At 45.2% G+C, this 23,267-nt stretch overlaps 1 protein-coding gene across 1 annotated transcript in view; it reads right to left on the bottom strand.

Moving 5' to 3' along the window:
- The window catches only part of TMEFF2 (transmembrane protein with EGF like and two follistatin like domains 2), a 127,730-nt gene extending 105,751 nt beyond the window's left edge, over window positions 1-21,979 (bottom strand). Inside the window, exons 1-4 of the mRNA XM_027737484.2 lie at window positions 21,536-21,979; window positions 19,993-20,102; window positions 13,911-14,040; window positions 11,085-11,111 (exon numbers count right to left, since the gene is read on the bottom strand). Of these exons, the coding sequence (XP_027593285.1) occupies window positions 11,085-11,111; window positions 13,911-14,040; window positions 19,993-20,102; window positions 21,536-21,713 (445 nt within the window). The 5' untranslated portion in view covers window positions 21,714-21,979. The remainder of the gene's footprint in view (window positions 1-11,084; window positions 11,112-13,910; window positions 14,041-19,992; window positions 20,103-21,535) is intronic.
- Between the last annotated feature and the right edge of the window lie 1,288 nt (window positions 21,980-23,267).

Here is a 23,267-nt window from a genome sequence, read left to right as displayed (position 1 = left end):
TGTAATTGTTTGCAAATGACTATAACGGTCTAGAAAGTTACTTCATAAATTGTAGCGCAGGAGTTGAGATGGAAAGGAGGTACTCAAACTTCAGGTAGAGGGTAGATGGATATGCACAAAGAAAACATAGAAAATCTTCTGGAATACTGCCCAGTACCAGCTCACGCCCATTTTCAAGTAAGAATGAATGCCTTAAAACCAAAACTTTTCAGTTCCTATGTACTATTGTCAATTAAAAAATGGTTCTGCAGTGCTGCCTGCAAAGGCTTCACAGGGTAATGCTCCCACCAGCTTTTAAAGGTCCCCTCCTGCTGTTTCTGTGACACTTGAGTGAATGGCAGGACCCTGCCACTGAAGTTCTGAGCCACTTTGCTGAGTTTTCATTTCCAGCACAGATACACAGGTGCATCACCACCAATCCCGGCACACCAGGTCCCAGGAAGAGAGACAAGACACCAAGAAGGTGGGCCATGGTTCCACTGAAGCTCCTTGCACAAATGAGGCAGGGGGTTCAACACACTAAGATGTCCTGTACTACAGGGCCGAGTGGCCAGCTGAGAGGGGACAGCACTGCTGTGCCGTGCCACAAGGACCTGGATGGAGGCAGGAGCCAGGTGGTAGCACCTCATACTCACCATGGAAACGCCCATAGTTTTGCAGCTCAAATGCTGTATTTCTTGGGATTTGCTCTGCACATTACTAGCAAATGTCAAAGAAAAGACTAACAAAAACTTTCAAAAATATTTGAGAAAACCTGTGCCAAAATCTCCTTAGACATGTATCCATGACTAAGCACGAGAACCGAATTGCTTCTGCCATACAGAGGGTGCTGCTTGCTGGTCACGGTCTAAAAGCACTGATGCAGCAACAAGCACAGCTTAATTGCTGAGAAGCTTACATATTAATAGCAGAATTTTCGGTCAGAAACATGTGAAAGCCTGTAGGCTTTGGAGCAGTAAAATAGAATTGGGGCCGTATGGTGACAGAATAAAGTCTGCTGAAGAGTGTTGTATTTTCTGCCTTTGAAAGGGACTTTCCAGAGCTGTCAGCTGAGCTGCAGAATTAGAAACCTGACATTGCAGCAATCAGTTTTTAGATTTCAAGCTGTTCAAATGACTCCTCTCCAGGGAGGAATATCTAGCATGCAGGAATCAATAGTGAAACAGGTAAAGATGTCAGTGTGCAGGGGCAGCCACCCCAACACCATGCCCCAAACAGCCAGGCATATCTGCCAAAAAGGAGTCGTGAGAGAGGATGATGGAAAAACTTGCTCCCTCTTTGAATCAGTACCAGAAAGATGATTAGACAATTCACTACATTTGTGAGATTGCAGCTTGATTATATTTGCTTCCACATTACAGACTGATCTTCCATACACCCTCACTTCACACTATGCTAGTGCTCCAAGCCACTTTCTGGAGAGATTATAAAAGAGCCTATTTTATCATATCCTCACCTCTGAACACATTACAAGTGACACCGCTTAATTTTAGCCAATCTGAACAGCTAATTAGATGTAAACAGATTGAAAAATTGTACACACAGGACAACTCATTTTTCAAAAGGCCACTAATCTAAACAAACCTGAGTCCATCAATTCACTTCAACATTTGTCTAAATGAATTACAGCATAGACTTGTCCTGCACTGGCCTTGTGATTCATGTAACAGGCCTCCTCCTCTTTTGATGAAAACTTCAGGCACTGTACAAAAGAATAAGTTATTTATTTATCAAGGCCCTATTATAACAAATATGAAGATGCTTCTCTGTCTGAGTCTAGTGGACAATGTGTACGAGCCAAAGCAAGCCCAGCCTATTCTGGTACCTTCTCTCTCGCCTCCCAAACACATCACACACACCACATCAAATGCAGGGAGGCTCTCTGTAGTAAGAGATAAAAAAACAAATTATATTTAATCATGATCAATACTGGTTGCAACTTCAGAGCTCTTTGGGTGCAGATCCTCCCCTTGGTCTCGTCCCTTTACACCAGGAGAAATGAGGAGGAAAAGAATACTGGACAGATCCTCCAGAGACAGCTGGTGATCCTCCTCCTCCTCTTCAGGACTCCCTCCAAGACCAGTAAATACACCGGGAGTCAGAGAAGTACTGCAGGACAGAGAGGAGCCCAAAGGGGCCTGTCATGACTCAGGTGAGATAGGGAGCTACTGAAGTTATCCAGTGCCAGGCAGGATAAAGAAGTCTTAAGATGAAAGGCAGTGTGGTGTGACCTATCTCTAAATGCATTAGCAATTAGCAGAGCGTTATGCATGAGGTTTTCCACTTGCTACTAAAGTCCACCTTGATTCCCCTAGCTGCATATGTAAATGCACACAGTGAGATGGGAGAGGCTAAAGACAAACAATTGTGTGGATTCTGAAATGAGCAAACATATCCACGAAATCAATCCCTTTCCAGACTGCTTAACACAGCAATCTTGCTGAACAAAATAGGCTAAACTCTGCCTATTTCATGTGTAAACTAATTTATGGTACCTAGAATTAAGGGTCTGCTAAGCATATGTTGCAATCTCCCATGCGACAGAGGCCCTGGAGTTTAAAATTCATCCTCATTTGAGCAGAGCAATCCAGACACCCAAGTGTCAAAATTTCAAGTGATGCACCATCCTACATAACTTTTAATGACTTACTTCGTTGTGCTATTGCCTTCATTTACAAACACATATCTAAACTTCCCTCGGAGTTTGTCTAGCTTTAATTGCCAGCCTAGCATCTCATTAGACCTTTGTCTGTCAGCATAAAGAGCCCTGCTGCTCATTTGTGTTCCCCACACTGGTACTTACTGATCATGACCTATGCAGTCCTTTCCTTTCCCTTGACAAAGCCAAAAGCATCAAAGCTTTCATGGCAGTGTTTGTTTGTCACTCTTGGCAGCTCACAGTCCTCTCCTCCCCTGCTTCTCAGTACTTTTGGAGCTACAGTCGCCACCTCTGGTAATGGTGGACGTAATCTGACATCCTTAGCCCTGCTCAAGAGCCTGATTCTTAAATATACCAGGCTAATGGTGGCCCTTTGTCCCTTGTGTTGGCAGAGGACTCACACAAGCCCACTAACTACTAAAACTCCAGCTTTCTTTGTGGCACCACTGTTTCCAGTGGCCTTTCCCCACTCACTCCTCTGCTTTCTTGTCTTTGCTCTGTGGTTGTGGCTTTACATTTGGTCACATCAGAAGGCCTGCTCCAGCATCAGGGTACCCAGTTGCAACCTTGAACCACTCACTTCCTACTTCCCCAGTTATATCTGTTGAGAATTTGATGGATGAGGAAAGTATGTGCCCATGTATGCCACCGGTAAAGCAAACAAACAAACAAATAGCATAAGGCTGATCCCTGTGCTGTCCATCTAACAACAATAAATCCACTTATAATTACATCATGAAAGGCAGTTTTTATTCCACTAATTGTGTACCATGTCAATTTTGCATGATTGTTGTCCCTTAATCATAGTTTCATACCGCAGCATGCCAAATACTTCACTGACATCTACATACAGCGTATCAAGCAAACTTGTAGCTTCATAAATAACATTTCAATTAGTTGACAGAATCTATTACATCAACCCACATTGTTCAGCATTAGTTCTCATTTATCTCTTTATTGAGTAGGTCCAGGACTGAATGTCCTGCTCTACCTCAATCAATGTCAGATTGGCAGGCCTATAAATATCTGGATTTTCCCCCTTACCCTTTTGAATAACCAAACACCTACATTCTCTTAGACCTTTAGAACTTCCCCATGTTCTCAGACTTATCGAAAAGCAATATTAAAGGTCCTTAACTAGCTCTCTTTAAACTCCTACCTGCAAGATATTTGGGGCCGTAGAGGTAAAAAGAGTCCTGCTTCAGGGCACCATCATTATCTAATTCCCATGCAGTTAGAACAAACGAGATCAAGAAGTCCAAGGAATTAAAAAATTCATGTGAAATAACATGGAATGGTTTTGACTTCTTCTTTCCCAAATCATGATATTTTCAGAATGCAATTTAGACATCTCCCTATTGTTGAACATTTTGGGCTTCTGTTCAAGTATTATCCTGAGCAACAAGGCCTAAAAACATTTTATGGGTTTAAGTGAAAAACTAAGCACTTTCTATAATGCTATTAAAAAACCTGGGCTAAAAGACTAGGGGCAGAATCTTAAAGAACTGGTAGCACTGTACCGTAAAATTTTAACTCATCTGGATTTGATTATGAATTGTTCTGGATTCCTGGGCTTGCACTACACTCAATAAGCTTGTCCTGTATGTGCAATTACATAAAGTAGGTGTCAATGTCCACTTTGCTAAATGTCTGGGAATCAGTCATGTTCTTCCTGAAGATAAGCTCACACTGACTTCAAAAACAGCAAGCAAAATTTCTGCTTTTATTTCCCAATCTCTGAAAGGAAAGAAAGCCTCTTAGACAAAAGGGAATTTAAATATCCAGTGCAGAATATATTAAATTTGCCAGATGCAGCTGAGGTCTGAAATGTTGGAGTTAAAGAAAAGCAAGTACACAAACCTTTAGAGAGGCTTGGCAGTTTCCATCCCATTTGTTCTTTTAAAGATCTCATGAGAGCATCTAACAAAATCCTATGTCACGCCAAAACCAGTTCAAAGCAAGCTCACAGTGAATCAGCTTCTTCACTCACTAAACCACAGAATATATCATGAAGAGATGAACAAGGATCTGAGTTCTGGTCACTCCAAGGCTGCCTCAGGTCACACTTGTGTAAGACATCCACATTCAGAAAAAAAACTTAAATGGCATTTAAGCATGTGATAAAAATCAAGCATGTGCTTGAACACATGCTCTTACCCCATGAATAAGGTGTTTGTAGTAAGTGTGGTAGAGCCATTTGAAAGCTTAAAAACCATTTTTTTTCCCTATAGAAGAACTTGCTGCACAGAAAAGCAAAACAGTGGGTTAGATTTGCCTCTCACTGTCATCACAGCTAATCTCTAGTGACTCCACAGTTGTCACAAGAAAATTAATCCAGGTTTACAGAGATGTAGCAGACAAATCTAGATCACTACATCTCTCTTGCTGTGTTTACAATAACAGACCAATAAATGACTATTTGCGATTGGACGTTCCCGTTTTAATCTGTTTGCTGTAGTATCACTGGATTTGTTTGATGGTTTGATGACTTAGTTATTTGTGGATTTACAGATTGCACATGATTAGACAGCACATTTTGGATTTTTTTTTGCTCCATTTTGACGCAGAAAAGCAATTTTTACTCTTAAAGCAAAACCAGAGCATCCTCAGTATTTTTTGATGTAGGTGAGCATCTTCCATTCACAGTCTCCTTGTGCAGCTCTGAACTACTTACAAGAAGTGCTGAAAACCATAAAGAATTGCATAATGCAGGGAAGAGGCTATGAATGAACGTCATTCATACTTCTCGCCTACAGAAGTCTGGATCTTCTGCATCTTCTATTCATTTCTTTTTTGGTTTTGCATGAATGGCTGAAAATGGGCCACAGATCATTCACTACCGGCCAACTTTCTCCCGTGGTATTTCTCAGTGTTGATAGCTTGCTTGATGGGTGGGACCTGTGCACTCACACCAAGAACACAGCAAAGACTTCAGCCCATTAATAACAGGGCAAGCAGTTATAAAACACATCATTTTTCATTGGATTTTTGCATGCTAACTTCAGACGCAGCAAGGGAAATGCAGGCAGAACCCAGGCAACTAAATCTCAAACCAGCATCTTCCAGACTGATACTTTATAACCCTGGAGAGCTTCAAGTTCACAGGAGCTGTGGGGATTTGCTGGAACATCTCAGTCAAGCGGGGTTGACGACCTCAGCACTTAGCTCAAATGAGAGCCTGAGAGGAATCCAAAAGCTGGTATTCCCATCAACTCCCTACCTTCCTGGATTTCCAAAACTGCTAATGCATCCTACCCAGCGCAAAATGCCTTCTAGGCAGGGGCCTAGAAGTCTGGCACTTGTGAATGCCCAAATGCTTCTCATCTAGTCAACAAAAACATATGGGAACTTCATCCTTTCTGAAGTTTTAAAGGCCATGAAGAGACATTAACTGCCTTTTCCTGACCTAACTCTTATATAGGTCAGATGTGCACCAGCCCTGAACTAGAAGTCATGTAATCATGTTAGGACAGCGAAGAGCCTGAGCTAATAAACCCAGCCTTTCAGGAGCTTATTGGTTTGGGCTAAGTGCCATGCTGAGGTTAACAAGGTAAAAAACCGTTTAACAAAGGAGACATATATTTGACCATCCACCGTCAGGTCAATCATTTAAGATTTAAACATTTCCTCCAGAGGTATTTACCAAGTCAGTTCACGTTGCTTATAGCTGATTCTGTACCTTCTGATGCTGCTTTAAATTATATCTCCCAAATTAAATTAGAGTAGAAGAAGCTTTCCTATTGCCTTATTGCAGTTGACGATAGCACCTGTGGTCAGCAGGTATTCCAAATTCACATGAGAGAAGCCTGTATCACCTGTTACACCCAGGCAAAGAAGGGACGGGATCTGTAGCTCAAAATACCAATTCCCTTTCTTTCTGAGGTTAAACTGGCACTGTCAGAGTATTCTCCCATGTATTGAGAACATGCGTGTATATGTGTGTTTATCGGCATTGCATTTTATACACTGCTTCATTCAAACCAATATACACTCCAGGTTTTATGGTGCATTTTGGCTCAAGTGTGATTGCTAGGACAGTGTTTACAGCAATATTCACTGTGTTCTGCACAGCCCTGCCCGTTAATCAACACTGTAATAAAGCAGAAACAGAAATCACTGGAAAAGCAGCAGAGCTGCTGAATTCAAGTTAGTCATACAAAACCAGCATGGAGACAAATGCAAATGCAATTGGGTCAAAGTAGTCATTTGCCTATTGATTAAAGAAAAAAAGATATACGTGCTGAATTATGGTTTGCCTTAAAAAATAGCATAGGATTCAAAGTGTTAATTTTTTCCTCCCTATTTTCTCTGGGTTAGTGTTTCAAGATGACTGCTGCCCCATATAGATTTATAATATGTATGTGTTTACTCACACATCTCTAAGTCAACAGGAAAGGCAGACCAGAATACTAAATCTATCATTAAATCTACATGTTGGCACCTACAAAGAGCTGCAGGACTTCAATTTTTTCTAGATAAGATTGTAGGGATAAATTGAAAGAACAAAAAAACAAACAAGCCATGCTTATCCTTAAAATACACACACAAAACAAGAGAGGCAGAGAGATGGAGAAAAGAAGATGGTTTGTGAGGTTGTTGATTTTCAGTTTAAAGCAGTATAATCTCTGATTCTTTCTAGATGGCATATGGGTCTGCTGACAAACACCGTGGTTCAAAAGACCCGGCACTGGCTTGGCTCTGAAGTGGCAAGTGTTATTCCCAATTCGGATGCTGAAGTGTGATGCAACTTCCAGCCTTTGCCTGACTTGGATATCCAGACTCTGCTTCACAGATTTTATTCTCTCCCTCACTGTGAAGTGCCTCACAGTATCAGGGTGTACCACACTGGAGTCCTAATCTTAGAATTAGGACCTCTAGATTCTACTGTAAAATAAATGGTGATGATGATATTGATGGATTATGACTTGCTTTTTTCATTCTGCTTTAGTATAGATCATAAAGAATTAACATAAAAATCAAACTAGGATAAGATCTGTGTACCCAGGGGCCCATACAATTCCCACTGAAGTCAGGAGGACTTGAATGGAAATCGAAGGAGGCTCTGAAAGTAATTCCAGGTAGGTGCTCCTGCACTGCCATGCTGGCGATCACAGCAACACCTGGTGTGACAGTCACCCACAGTAAAGCCATCAGACTGTGAATCAACAGGGCTGAGAGCGCAGACAATGCAGGGGGGAGAAAGATGTGTTCAGTGTGAAAATGAAACCGAGAAGAGGCGTCCTTAGCCCGTTAAAAGCTATAATGAAATACCGCATCTCGAGTTTGTCGCTCTTAGAAGGAAGCTAGGAAACGAGAAAGAATTCATTACAAAGCTGCTCAAGACCAAAACATGAATCATTGGGTTCTAAAAAAACCCAGTTGTCTAGAGAACGGCATAGATGAAAATGAATGGAATCTCTTTAAATTACTCCCTGTATAAACTCTTTCACTTTTTCTGCGTTTCTGATTAGTATCTTTCTGGGATGTGGGTTTTTAAATAATTCCACACCATACTCATAGCTTCTGCAATCAAAACACAGAAATGGTTCTTGATTCTGCATTTTTCGTCTTCATTTACAGAGAAAAATGTCTTCTGCAGTAAGAAACTTGAACACCTACTGTCTTACCCATCTACTGGATAGCCCCAAAAGTGTATGCTGAAGGCTCAGTAATCAAATGACATTAAGGTCCCCCCATCACTTCATAAATTAGGGAACTTCTGTATGTTAGTGCTGCATAAAGGAGAATTAAATCACCTCTGGAAAAGCTCTTAAGATCATTGAAGTGCTAAGAAGCTGGGACCTCTCTGATCACAGTGTGCCTGACAGGAAAGCAAAAAATTCCAAATCCTACACAATAAATTGAGAAGATTTCTCTGCAAACCCAGGTGGAAATATGTGGAAGGAAAATATGGCAGCAAAACACAGCCTCTGGCTGTATTGTTCAAGCTCTGTCTAGTTTCCTGACAAAAGGAGGTTTGTGTGACCACATGGTGTGCTTGTCTACATTTGTCCACTGCACCAACCCCTTTCCAGCTATTTCTGAACCCTTTAGCAATTCTAATTTCATGGGATGAGCTCCGCTGAGGAACAGCAGTACTGAAACCTGAACTGGTGTCAGTCACGGGGGAAACCACCACAGCAATGCTGAAGTGTTGAGGTACCCTGTGACCTGTCAGCACTCCAACACAACAAGAAACCAGGCAAATCAGGCAGAGAACGACTGTTCCTAAGGGCTCCCAGTGCCCGAGGTATCTCAGGTGCCTCACTGCAGACACACCCAGCACCTCTGACACCTACAGCCTCCAGCACAGCCCCATTCTGCTGAATTAGGCATAGGTATGCCTAGGCTGGGAGCGTCCCTGTGGCTGTAGTTTTGCTAAAAAAAAAAAAATGCTGCACTGGTTAGTTTTTTAACAACTACTGGTTGGAGAAGCATAAGAAAGGAAAATTTTCAGAAAAACAGAAACCACAAAAGATTGCCTAAGACCTCTGGCTTCTCACAGAAGCATATCCCACTCATGATTGCTGGAGTGGATTTTACAAGACTTTCTGTGATGACATCCAAAATTTATTACAGCTTTTACAACAAGACCATGTCTAATAAAGAGTGATGTAGTGTCAATATTTACTTGGCTGGATTTAGCTTCTTGGGGCACATAAATATACTTTTGTACTTTAAGAACCACCATAGCTGTCTACTAAATCTTGAATAATACAAGGCAGCTTTGTAGACCTTTAAACACATGTACCAACTTGGTTCTTTCTCCTTCAGGAGTCTGCTTCCTTACTACCTGCCCAATCAGTCCCAAGGTCCTGTTCTGCTCATCAGAATTCTGTCAACCTTAGCTTCTAAAATGAAACTGTTTGGAAACCTTGCTTTCAAATTCCTATGCTTTTTGAGAACAGAATTCCTTACTTTCAGAAAGTGGCCAGGTTTGTTTTCCCACCGCCTCAGTACACAGATTTAACAGAATATTCTGAGTTGGAATGGACCCACAAGGATCCTTGGGTTCAACTCTTAAGTGTGAAAACACTGTCATGCATATAAATCAAATTGTAGATTTCTGATAAGCACTGAGTAAGGAATTTCTCTGGTGTAATGGCTAAGAAAGACAATCTAAAAGGACCCTGGAGTAAAATAGGAATAGCTGGAAAAAACTTTTGAAAATTAATAGCAATATTTTATGTTATGGTCTTGGGTGAGCCAGATCTGAAGCATTTTAAAGTGTCCTGACTTCCAGAAAACAGCCTGAGTCTAATATCAGAAAATCAGGTCCCATGCAGGTCCCTCATGCTCATGTTGTTGACCACTTCATAGGTAAAAATAATACTTTATGTACACATTGCACTCTCTAATATACTGGGTACCAAACTTAAACAAGGACTAGGTGATATTTTGCCAAATAACATGACTGCGTTTGAAAAACCTGAATCCAACCAGGACCAGCCACAAAACCGGGTAAGAGCCCAGACCTGCTGCCTGTGTCTTAAGCAGAAAGCTGGCTCAGGTCTGGTGGCTGCCCCAGTTGGAGGAGTCCAGCAGCATCCCAGCCCAATGCTGACCTTGCCCTTCCCCTGCCATGGGGATCCTAGAGCTTACTCAGGGAGCTTGGGCAAACACGAGGGTAACTCTTAAGGACAATCTTCCATAGCTACCCAAAATAACCCTGGCCTTCACAGAGAAGCCTGACCTGCCAGCCCCACCATGCAAATAGCACCCAAAAGTCACATTCCCTACCCCACGGCAGGGCGTTAGCCACACCCAACACTTATACTTCCAAGAAGGATTGCTGTCAAACAAGCAAATCCATTAATGACTGCACCTAAGAAATAAAAAAAATAACTAAAAAAAACCCCAAACAAACCCCCAACTTAAAGGCTAGTTTGCCTATATTTTACAGTATCCCCTGTATGCCACAAAGGGCTTGGACTATTTCTATGTTCTGTTTTGCTGTTGCTGTCCTTATAAAAACACATTGTTCTTTCCCTGTGACATTTCTTCATATCTTTGAAGGAGTGCTCTCTGTTGCCACAAAATATTTGGCTTGAATCCTCCAGTGAGGAGGAGCCAAGGGTTTGGCTCATGTTTTAAAAACAAAAGAAATATTACCCTAAACATAAAACAAATGAGTACAACTGTAACAGTAGATGGAGATAGAGCTCCTAGCACAACCTATGAATAATTCCAAGTCCTATTAGAAGTAACACAGCTTTCTGAATTTCCCTAGAAAACAGCATGTCATGATTAGGTTCGTTCCAACTTGACTAAAATGCAAAATACCACTTTTTTCAAAGAAAGAGCTGAACAAAAGACAATATGTAGTGCGACAACTAAATTGCAAAGCATATCCACTTAAAATCTGAAATTGTGAAAGACAATGTGTGTACACAGAAGCACAGAGATATTAAAATATGGCTCTTACCTCCATCCCCAGATCCTGAGCCGGCATCTGAGAAAAAAAACAGAAAGAAATTTATATTCATGCTCTACAGCATGTCCCGTATGCATGCAAAGCAAGACTTTAGTTAGGTGTGCTACAGCATACCTTACGTTTGATGTCAACCCTGAGTAAATTATAGAGATCTAACCTGAATGTAGCTAACTCAAGCCATCTTTTTCATGTCTCCATTTTTTTTTTCCTTTAAAGTCTCTATATCAGACAAAAATAACGTAAGCCATGGAACACTGTAATGTCCTCATAAGTCTCTGCCTCGTTTTGCTGTACTGAGACCGATGAAGCTTTGTTCCCAACAGTTGTGCAAAGTTACCTCACTTGGTCACTACTGAGTCCTCACCACCAAGGAGAAATTTTAAAACCCATTTGTTTGAGGACAGACCAATTGTAAATTCCTGTCATTATCTTTACAAACCAGTGACATCTCATGAGATCATAGCTAGCTGGAACAAACCATTAAATTACTATTATTCAAAGTCTTTAGATAAATGATTAAAATTCCATTTTTCTCAAGGTTGTTGCTGAGTTTCAACACTGAGTGCTTTATCTTTATTTTTCCTCTTCTCAACATTTTGTTGGCTGGAATGATGAGAGTCACAAATTTAGAAAGTGCAACATCACAAAACTGCCAAGCCCAGAGCTTCATTAAGAAACTTCCTAAGCAAGGCAAGTACAGAAATACACACACCTAGGGTTACCAAAAATAATGCATAAGAGGAGTTTCTTCTGTAGGGAAGGGAGGGAGGTTGCCATCCTATCCTCCCCCTTAGTGAAACATGCATTTACCAGCAACAAGATTAATAGAAAGAGTTTGGAAAGGCTGCTTTAGGATCCAATTACCCTATGAACTGTTAGGTCTCGTTTAGTGACAGCAAGGTCTGGTGCATCTGAACTGGCTTGTACATGCCATCACTGCTCAAAATTAAAAATGAAAAGAAAAATCTTTGTTTAAATAATTGGTTGCAAGAACTGCTTAAAATGTTAGATTTATACAGCAAGGCTGCAAAGGACAGATGCAAAAGGTGGTTGAAAAAGGGAACAGAAATAACGGTGTTTTCCCCGTGACCATGTCCTGAATTTTCCTGATTTCATCTTTTGTCCTGATGTTCTTTCCCCAGTTAGCTACTGGGGAAAGAGGAAAGAAAGATGTCTTTACCACAGTGCCCTCATGGGTCTGGGAAGCACTGCTTTTACAGGTGTGTCAGGTCTCCCCAGCACAGAAAAAGAAATGAACGCCTGCTGTCACCTGCCTCCCACAATGAGCTACCGCATTATCTGCTCTTTGGAGGGAAAAGATTTTGTGTCTCTCTTCCTGCCCTACCCTTCAGTGCCCAGATCCCTGCCAGCTCAGGAGGGCAGCTCAATGCCAGTTCTTCCAGAAGTTCAGGACCCTGCTGGGGATTCTTGAGCACCATCTCTCTGCCCCATCCCATGGGGAAAATCTAAGGCACATGGCTGCTCCCTTCTCCATTAAGCCTCCTCCTTGGGAGAAAGAAAAAGAGGCCAAAGACCTTGATCAAGACTTTAGGAAACCCCTTTTTTTTTCCCCTTCTCTGTTTCTGAAATCCACAATATGTTTCAAAGAGGATGCTTCCAACACAGTCACTGCCAGTAGGCAAGTGTTAGCAAAGTTGTAGCAATGCACTGAAATTATCCCTTTAATCTAAAAGTTTGAACCAAAAAAAGACCAGTTGCTGTGCTGAGAGAATTTACTAAGTTGAACAAATCCTACACCACAGTAGGCTTTGTCAGCCTGAGCTCCATTTAATACCAATTTATAGACAAAAAAATTGCAGCATATGTTTTTTTCTTCTTGAAAATTGCCAGGTAACAGCTTCAGAGGAGAACAACATTTCCAGGGGAAGAAGTTTATTTTCTCTCAGGTGTATGAAACACAAAATTACAGCACTGAAAAAAGTTTGTCTAATGTACTTTTTATTGACTCCTCCATCCTCAGCCAAGAAAAAATTCTGCTTTAAGTTTAAAGAACTCTCTCAAGAACAAAGACTTACTCCTCCTGCTCTTTTCAAGTTAACTTCACTGCCTACCTCTAGTAGATACCAAACACGAAAGAAAAACATCAAGAACTCCTGCACATAAGCAACTCAGTTTTCCTGACAGGTTTTGCTCGTTCACCTTTCTAGCTGCTTCATAAAAGCAGAGATATACACAGGTCACGATGCTCAGAGTTAAGCAAAGGTATCTCACATGCCAGTCAGTTTTCACAAGTCCAGAGCAAAACACCTGTTGCACAGACCTGTTCATTTAGTGTGTTTTGGACTAAATCTTCAGGTGGTGTAAATTGGTATGACTCATTACAACCAGTGGTCTGCTAATCATACCAGCTGGGAATCTGGCCCTACAAGGATAAGGAAAAACCTAAGAAAGTGGATTGCAGGCAATAATGCTCCAGTTCTCTCTCTCCAGATTATGGAGAGGTTTGTGGTAATCCAGATGCCCATTTATCAGACATCTGCTCACTTAATCTGCTTCCAATAACTTGTCGTAGGAGCTCAGAAGCACAGGGCACAGGATGATCAGGAGCACAAGATACACATTAAAAAAACACAAATCAACTTCTGCACTGAGCTCTTCAAAACAGTGTCATTGGTATAGTGTATCAGATTGTGAACCTATACAAAGTTACTTAAAAGGGAAGGGTGGCAGCAATTTATCATACCCAAGATTGCAATGAATTCAAAGCAAGAATCCAAATGGCTTTTGCCATCCAGAGGTTATTTTACTCGGGGGCACGGCAGGGTCCACAGGCAGCCTGGGGCGCGTTGTACGTACCCGTCGCACACGATCCTTCGGACACGAGGAGTATTTCGCTCTGCTGCTTGCAAGCAGCCTGTTTCAAGTAGCATTCATTCTGGTAGGTGTCACCATTGGAGCCACACACGGGCACGTAGTCATTGTTACACTGGTGGGAATGGACACAGAGCAGCAGCATTAGTCACACGAGCAGGTGGCACAGCATCCTTTTGGGTGCCTGCCCCGCCATCCCCTTCCAGTATTGAAACCCTAAGAAAACAACACAGAGGGAGACACTGACCCTCCTCTCTTCACCTTTATAGCTACCAGGGGAGAGGGAGGTGGGATTTTTAAAAAGACAAATCAGACTTGAACAGGTGAGGGAAAAAGTAATCTGAACGGGCAAAGTGTTCAATAAGTGCCCAGAGAGAGGCCTCTCCCTGCCAGAATGAGCAGGGTGCAGTCCTGGGGAAGGAATACGGGCAAGGCAAAGGGCTCCTCACATCTGCAATGACAGCTCATGTGCTTCCATTGGAGGGCTACAGACAAACTGTAAGGAACAGGCTCACTTTCCCCTCTTCCTGCACACACACTCCCTCACCGCCACGGAGACGGCTGTTTGCACATACACAAGTGTCCGCCTGTGCATCTGTGACTATTCAAGTACTTGGCTATAATTAGAGCTAACTGGACAGAGGGAAATTATTTCCGAGACACCTACAACCAAAATCTATCCCTCCTTCTGCTGTGACATTTCTGTTCCCAGCGAGCTGTGGCTGGGATGCTCCACAAAGGTCCAAGCTCTCCCCATGGTGGCCAGTGGGCAGGAGTGGCAGCATTGCAGCGAGTTCAGCAAAGAAGTTTCTCACGCCACACACCCCTCCTTCAGCTCATAGTCCTGCTGAGCTCTGCAAACTACCTGCTTGGTTCCCTCCACCACTGAAAGACAGCTTTGCCCTCTCTTTTTCATTTAAAAAAAAGTAATAATTTCATTTTATACTGAAAATTGGGCAACCTACCGGGTGCAGTTATCATAAGATAATCACACTCGGAGGCTTAGAAATACTTGGATGTGCCCTGTACATGGTAATTATACCAGGGATATGATTATCTCGTGATTACCGTACTCCTGGTATGCCTCATTGTTTAATTAGAACAAATGGAATGATCACAATTATTATTTACAAATGCTCACCTCTGCCTAAATCCGAATAAAAATTTAGAAGAAATCATACATCCTACTTAGCTATATTATGCCACAAAGTATCTGAGGTGTGTTTGTCAGGCACAATGTAAAACACAGAACAGAAATTTCAGGGATATTAACATCAAAAATGCTTTGAACTGAATGACTACAGAAGCGATTAACACAAACAATTGCATAGATTGCATTAATTGCAGGCCTCCACACAGAACAGCTGCCAAGAAATTATTCATAGTTGGTCAGAGTGACATTTTGATTGGGCCAAAACAAATGACATTTTCCTTTTGCATTGTATTTTCTTAAATCTTCCAATCTGCTGCCCACCCCCAGCGCCCTCTTCCCTCGGAATAAGGAAGAAAACCAACAGCCACAGCAGTAAAAATTCTCGCCTCCTGCTCCTAACAAAGGGTTCCTCCTTGCAGAGATTTCAAACAGTTGATTAAAAGTGTTTCTAGGCTATTTTCACCATTATGTTCCAAATCTGAGCAATGTTTCAAGCATAAAATGCCAACTTCATCCAGAATCTCAACAGCAATTGCTGGAGGCTGATCTGGAATACATAACCGGGACAATTAACACAATCGTGCATATTTTTTAAAGCATGAAGCATCAAATTGTGCTTGCTTTGGACACACTATCTGCTTGTCACCTATGGATTTGTGTGAAATTTGGCCTGAAGCATCTCAACAGGCTTTGTTACACGTAGAAACAATATTGGATTCTTTACCCAAGAAACAAAGAAACTGGGGGCAACTTCTCCACCGATTTCGCCCAGAGCAAGGGACGATCTTTTACACCGACTCAGCTGCAGATCTGAAAGGCCAGACGGCTCTACATCAATGGGAAAGTCCTGATCCACAGAAAGGAGTGCTCCATCACTCCAGAAAGGAGTGTTATGAGCTAGGCTGGAACTTCTTCTAAAGTTTAGCAATTTTAAAATGTAATTGAGAGACACCGGGATTCCAGGAAGTATTAACTCTCCTGGGAGAAATTTCTCTGTCTCTCCTGTGGCTTCTGCCCCACTCAAGCTTAGCTTTGGTCAGTGGAGGTAGAGGATACTCCATGGTGAGTACAGATGATGAAGCCTTTTCTTTCTCCAGCTGTGCTGGTCAAAGATGTATTTCTTCATCTGCTCCCCACTCTTCCCACCACCGCCTTCGAAAAACTAGTGTTTAGATGGAAAAGGTGAGAGCCACAAGGAACAAAGGAAATTATGTCTTTCCAGATGGATCCTGCCTTGGCTTTGAGCTGGAAACTCTAGTGGAGGTTACCCAGAAAAGAAGACTAATGAGAAGGTTGTGAAGTTAGTCACCAGGTTTTTCCCAACTCACCAGAGCTAGACTCTTACATTTGACCGTGCTAAATCCCGTACTCACAGCAATTCACTGTCATAAAATACTTCTTGCTAGTACTGGAGAATATCAGATGTTGAAAGTCGGTTTCCTCAGTTTAGTAACGTGTTTCTGCCATTGGTTTAGGGCTCAATAGACTAAGCCCTAGATGTAAGAATGATTCTTCATGCCCCAAGTAAGGACTGATTGAGCACTCAGGGAAATCCATGTCAAAACTCCCACTAAAACTCACAGCACAGTGCAACACTGTCCACTTCTCTCTCATATGTCTAAGTTTTTAAAATACAGCTGTAAAGCAGGGAAATGGATGCAACCAATTCAGCCAAGTGTCAGTCAAAGGCTGCCTTCCTCAGCACTTGCAGCTTTGAGTGCCCACTGTCACAGCCAGGAACAAACCAGTTTTGCAAGTGTTTGAGTCAGTGCGGACACTGAAAGTGGGTGGTTTGTTTTTTTAAAGAAAATGGTAACCTGTATAACTCTTCCTCCTGGTAACACTGTTAAAAGTTTGACCTCCTTCTGGTATCCTGGATTAACTACCCCCAAAATGGCACCTACATCTGGAACCAAGTAGTACAAAAATATATTCCAGAAATACAACAAAGCTGCAAGTTGGACAGGTGATGTTCCAGCTCCATAAACACTGAACACATTCAACATGCATGAGAGATTCAACATGCATGAAAAAAGGACTCCTTCCTCACATAAGAAACAGTGACTGAACCCAGTCCTGGTGGCTAAAGAGAAACGACACTGATGGAAATACCCTGGTATATTTTTTTATATGTTCATGAAATATAAGAAGGGAGAGTCCAAGCTGCCAGACCTTTGGCTTTGGGCAGACGAGTGCAGATCCCAGCAAGCCACGTCTCCAACCACATGACTGCTGGCACAGCTCTACCCATTCTGTTGGACCCACTGAGTTTGAGGGAAAGGAAAAGGTGGTGATTTCCTCCATGCTCAGCCCCACTGCTGGAAACAGCACTGTCCCAGTGCCTTCCCTCCCTGCCAGCACCAAGGTCGGGGCTTGCTTTGACCTGGGACGGGTCTAAATTTCTTGATCAGAGTGCAACATGTTGTTTTCAAATTCAATATGTTTCATTCTGAGGAGTCACAGTACACTATGACAAGAAAACCAGCTGATATGAACCTCTTTCTCAGTACATGCCCGCCTCTCCAGGGATGGAAGCCTAACTCAGGTGTTCCAGAGCAGTCTGATCATATTCAGCCTTTCAAATACAAATAAATTAATTTTAACTCCACTTGGACAGACATGATGCATCTGTGATTCTGGTCTGAAAAAGCTCACATCAAGACTGCTGCAGCCCTGCTACCCATTTCTGCCTTCACCAGCCCAGGACTCTTCATCAGTACGGAAGCAAAATTAGCTTTTCATCCTTGTCTATTCTCTCCAGTTGCAGTTAAAGTCCCTGGCAAATTCTGAAGAAAACATGAAACATAGTTATAACGATGAGGATTCTGCTATTGATTTGTTCATTATCACCCCAAACAGTTGCCACTGAAATGGGGACTTGAGTTCTGATGGAGGACTCCCTTACCTGTGACATAAATTACCTGGCCAGCTCTGCCTCACTTAGCCAGCCTCAGACACTGCACTACAAGTTAATTTTCTACTCGGGTGGCATATCTTTTTGGCTTGTCACATTGTCCACTGATGTTACAAGAGAAGCTAACATCCCCCCAAGCTCTGCCTGTATCAAAGCACACGCGTTCGACTACAGAAGCCCCCGGCACCACGTCGCCCTTCGCAGCGCTGGCACAGGATCAGCCACAGGTAATTTGCCCTCCAAGGTCACAGTCAGCCCTGCGGCTCCACAGAGGGCTCATATCAAGACAAAGAGCGTCAAGTGTTCACAGGGCCTGATCCAAAGGCCACTGGAAGCAAAGATTACGGTTGATTTCAACCCATTTTCTAGTGATCAAGCAGGCTCAACTCAGTCTTTTGATCTTTTTAACATATTCATATACTAATTATCTGATTTCCTGAAATCTGTTTCAACTCCTCCCTACAGAACTGCTAAACTCAGCATACCTATAGTGTTCACTTCTCAAAGAGGAGATGACACAGCCCAGAGAGGTTTACTTAGCTTCATTTATCCAAAATCACCAGGGACCAGCATCTTGCCCCGGGAAAACAGTGCTCCCAATGCCTTCTTCCCTGCTGATAGCAACATCTGAGTTCGCTCCTTCCAGGCTATGACTCCACTGCTTTATGCCAAATGGCAACACCAAACTGGGACCAAAGACAAGTCCCAATAACTCTCAGTAGCTTCTCCAAGTTCCTGGTGCCCGTGGCACAACATCTGCCCTCGCTTACCACCAAGCAATGGGACACGTCACAGACATCTCACTGCCTTACAAATTTTTCTTAGAAAGAGAAAATAGAGCAACCCTTAGATCACTGCACATGCTGAGCCAATGCAAATGCTCACAACAGCATTCTCACATTGAATTTTTGACTGCATGCAAACTCCAAATGGAATAAAAAACTCCCATGATCAATATGAATTTTCTCCCAACATGGAAAACACAAGCACTTCAGAAAACAACTGTCTTACTCTTATTAGACAAAAATCCTTCTTGTGGTTTTTCCTCTGAAGACATTTTTGGCTCTAGAAATATACACAGTACTTGTCATGCTTCAAAGTGAATAGTCTATCAAAGCTCAATATTAACATAATCATTACAGATGTGCACGATCTTGAACTGTGCACTATTTGGCCTGCCCTTCTGTAAATACTCAAAGCAGCATTATAAGTTTCACCACTTCACAAATCCACATTAAAATGCAAAAGATCACTGAGGCATAAATACACATACAACCTCGCGCTAGTATATGCTTAAAACCCCTTTAATTTGTTCAGTTTTTATTCAGGTCATTATTTAAAGCCCAGTTGTTTTGTGAGTTGGCTAAAACATATTAAATGGAATCCTTCATAATTAAATAGTCTGACTTTGAGAATGCCTCAGGTTTAGATGTAGCTATGGGAGGAAGAGAGAAGAACTAGAAGGAAAAATCCCTACTACTCAGTAATAGCTCTCCTAAAACTATATAAAACCTAAAGGAAGTTCATCATTTTGGAACAGAGGGATTGCTCCTTAATCTGATCAGCTGGGCAGATAAACAGGCAGAAGCATTGTCACTATGCAGCCCTTCCTGAAAATATTGCATAAGCACATTACAGATCCATTTCTTTAACTAGATCAGAACTCCGAATACAATAAGCCACGATCTGTATCAGAAATGAATTTAGAAAGGACTCTAAATCCTTGTTAAAAGGGTAGAGATGAAAAATCAGAAATGCACAACCTGAAACTGCAGACCCAAAGGGACATTTAAAGCTACAGCATCCTCATTTTCCAAGAGAAACTTACGCCTTCTTGACACCAGTTGGTTCTCCTGTCAGCATTTTATACACGCTGCCAGGTTTTCCCTCTAACTTCTCCGCACATAGAGAAATAAATTGCCAAGTGATAGGTAATAAAGGTAGATCCTTGATTTGTATTCTCATTAGCGAATTAGAGAACGAAATATCAATCCTCTTACCTTGAACTGACAGACACAAGTCACACTGTCTCCAATCCTTAAACACTCCCCATCAAATTTACAGGTATTGGTGTCGCAGAGAAAGAGATCATTTTCTCTGTCATCGTAACCTCAAATGTAAAGAGGGAAAAAAAAAAAGTCAGCTTTGGTCTAGCAAGAGGAACAATATGGGATGATTGCATTTTAATGCACACAGTACAATAACCTTGTTGATGAAATAACAGAGTCCAGATTTTCTTTTGTCCTTCCCTCTCCTCTGTTTTTCACTTCTTCTCTTATTTCTCCCTCAGTGTTTCTCTTAGTCAATATTCCCCAGTACCTCGTACACTTTTTTTTTTTTTTTCTATTTCACAGACTTGGTTTCCTCAAAAGTCAGCCGGTAATTATGCTATTTCATAGCTCTAGGTTGGAAATGTCATCAACTTATCCCCATTCGATCACAAATCTGTTGGACAAAAGTCCAAATTGGAATTTCGCCAGCCCGTGACACAACAAAGCCCCCAATAATAAAGACAAACAGGCTGTGTGTTTTCCGTGATGGTCTGCCTGATTCCAATGAAGATTGATGACCTCTAAGTTAACAGGAGAAGTGCCAGGTTCCCCACAAGCCGCTGAGTGAACCTAGCTCTTTGCCTTCATTTTCTCCAGGAAAAACCAACAGATCTGACTGAAGATTCAGTTCACGAATACAAGCATGAATTTCAGATTTTGCTAGCTGACTTCCCACTCCAACAGCATGCAGCAAGGTATTAAACAAAACAGCTATATCAGACTCCAAACCCATTAAGATCTGAATCCATTGATTTTTTAAAAAAACATCCGAGTGCTCTTAACCATATCACTACACGTTTAAAATGAAGAGCTTACAGTGCAAATTCCCTCCGATGTAACACATTATGTACGATCCACACAGTACCCCAAATAACGCTCTTCCCCTAAAAAGGCTACTACAGCCTAATTTCCCGATTATTCGGTGTATCGGAGAAGGACCGGCTGCTGACCTACATAGGAAACTCATCATAAAGGTCAGCCCGACTTTAAGGAACAGGCAGCGCGTTCCCGGTGTCGCGGTGTCCATCCCCCGATCTGCTCTCCGTTCGGTGCGCACGGGAACAGCCGCCCGCAGGATGCGCACACGGGGCCCCGTTTCCCTGCGCCCCACTCCCGCAGTTACACGCCGGGCTGCCCCGTTTCAGCGCAGAGCCGCGCTCCGGCGGGGCCGGGGCTCTCTCTTTCTCTCTCTGCGCCCAGGGAGCCGCCCGCAGCCGCGGCGCTGCGCACCGGCGGAGGGCGCGGCTGCCGCGCCCGGCGCCGCGGAGCGGGAAAAAGCGGGGCCCCGGCGCCTGCGGCCGCACCGGGAACGGCGGTGAGCCCCGACACCCGGGACTTTTTGCCGTCATTACTCCCCTGTATAGAACGGGACGCGGCATCATCACCCGCTGAAGTTGGTTCCCCCCGGGGCTCGCCCGCGCAACTCCGAGCGCCCGGCGCGGCTGCCGGGACACTCGCTGCGGGGCCGGGCGCGGGGTGCTCCGGTGCTTACCGGAGCAGTTCCAGCCGGTGGGCGTCTGGCAGTCGCTTAAGGAGGTAGGGAAGGCCGCCAGCTTGTCGGGGCGGGCGAGGACGAGCAGCACGGCGGGCAGCAGCAGCCAGCAGCAGCAGTCGCAGAGCGTCCAGCCGCCGCCGCACTGCCGGGGCGGGGAGGGCTCCCAGGGCACCATGACTTCCTAACTCAACTCTCCGGCGGCGGCGGCGGCGTGCCCCCCGGGCGGCGCGGCGGGCGGCAGGGACGGGCGGCGGGGCCGCTGGGCATCCCGGGGCCCCGGCCGGCGGCGGCAGCGGGTCGGCGAGCGGCGGCCGGGCGCTACGCTGGGGCGAGCGGCGGAGCCCGGCGGGGCGGCGCGGGGGTGCGGGCGGCGGCGGGGCGGGGAGCGGCTGCCATAGGGGCCGGGCGGCGGGGAGCGGGGGGAGGGCGCGGAGGGGCCGCCGCCGCGCAGCCGCCGCCGCCGCCGCCTGCCCCGCTCTGCCGCCCGCATCCCTCTGCGCGGGGGAAGCAGCAGGTCCCGGCCCGCCGCGTCACGTGCCGCCGCCGCGCCGCCCCCATTGGCCGGGCGGGATGCGGGGCCCGGCGGGCGGGGCTGCTGCGCCCCCGCGGCAGCGCCCGGGGCAGCGCGGGGAGAGGGGGGACAGGGCTACGGGGGGACGGGGGCAGCGCGTCCCGCGCTCCGCACCCCTCTGGGCCCGGGGACACCGCCGCGCCGTCCCGCCCCGCCGGCTGCGGAGATGCGGGGCAGCCCCCCCGACGGGGCGCGGGCCGGGGAGCGCCGCGCTTCTCCGCGCCCGGCGCCGAGCCGCAGGTGGCAGGGCTCGCCCGGGAGCATGGGTATGCACAGCCGTGACAGCCCCGCCGCACACGCCCAGGCGCAGCCGAAGTTGCCGGCCGCGGACTCGGGTGCCGGTGTGTAATCACGCGCGGATGCGACGTTAGGGAAATAAAACACCATCTCGGCTTGTGGGGTCTGGAGCGGGCACAGGGCCGGCGAGGTGAAGAGGGTAAGAAACGAGCACGGCGGGGAAAGCAGGGAGAAGAGAGAGAGAGAGAGATCTTGCCCAGCCTCGGCAGGCAGCGGCTAAGGTCTTCTCGGGCTGCAGCACCATCCCACCATCCCCGCGACGGAGCCTGAGGAAAATGCACCATCACGGCGGCACGGAGGTCTACTCTGTTCCCCACACCTAACGCACGCTCGCGGAGCGCAGCCCCGCATCAGCATCCCGCCGCCTCCAGCCGGCGACGTGCCACGGGGCTGCGGGAGCCGCCTCCCCCGCTGCGCCCTGCGCCGCGGATCCTCCTCCCCTCCTCCTCTCTGGAGCTTCAGTTTTAGGATGCGGCTGCCAGGACGGTCGGTGGGGACTCCCCTCGCTCCCCGGGCGGCGGGGGCACAGCGGCAGTGTCCCCCACACCCTCCCTCCCCGGTCGGTGGTCGGAGCCGCCGGCCCCAGCCCCTGCCCTGGCCCCGCCGCAGGGCTCGGGGCGGCCCAACTTCGCCCCCTCCTCCGCGCGTCTCCGGGCCCGCCGCCGCCCGGGCGTAGCGCAGCCGACAGACACCTGCCAGGTAAACGGGACCCCCGCGCCCCCGGCCGGTGCTCAACGTGCGGCCGTGCCGCCGGCGGGATGGGGCGGCTCTGGCGACAAGGACGCGTTAGACCAGAAAATAATAATAATAATAATAAAAAAAAAGTATCGATTTCTGCAGACGGCAGCAGGGAAGCGCTTT

This window comes from Pipra filicauda, unplaced genomic scaffold, assembly GCF_003945595.2.
Source record: "Pipra filicauda isolate LSUMZ 115617 unplaced genomic scaffold, ASM394559v2 scaffold149_size4050908_pilon, whole genome shotgun sequence".
NCBI classification, from domain to species: Eukaryota; Metazoa; Chordata; class Aves; order Passeriformes; family Pipridae; genus Pipra; species Pipra filicauda.
Note: the sequence above shows the minus strand (reverse complement) of the source record. Positions and strands in the feature narration are given on the sequence as shown.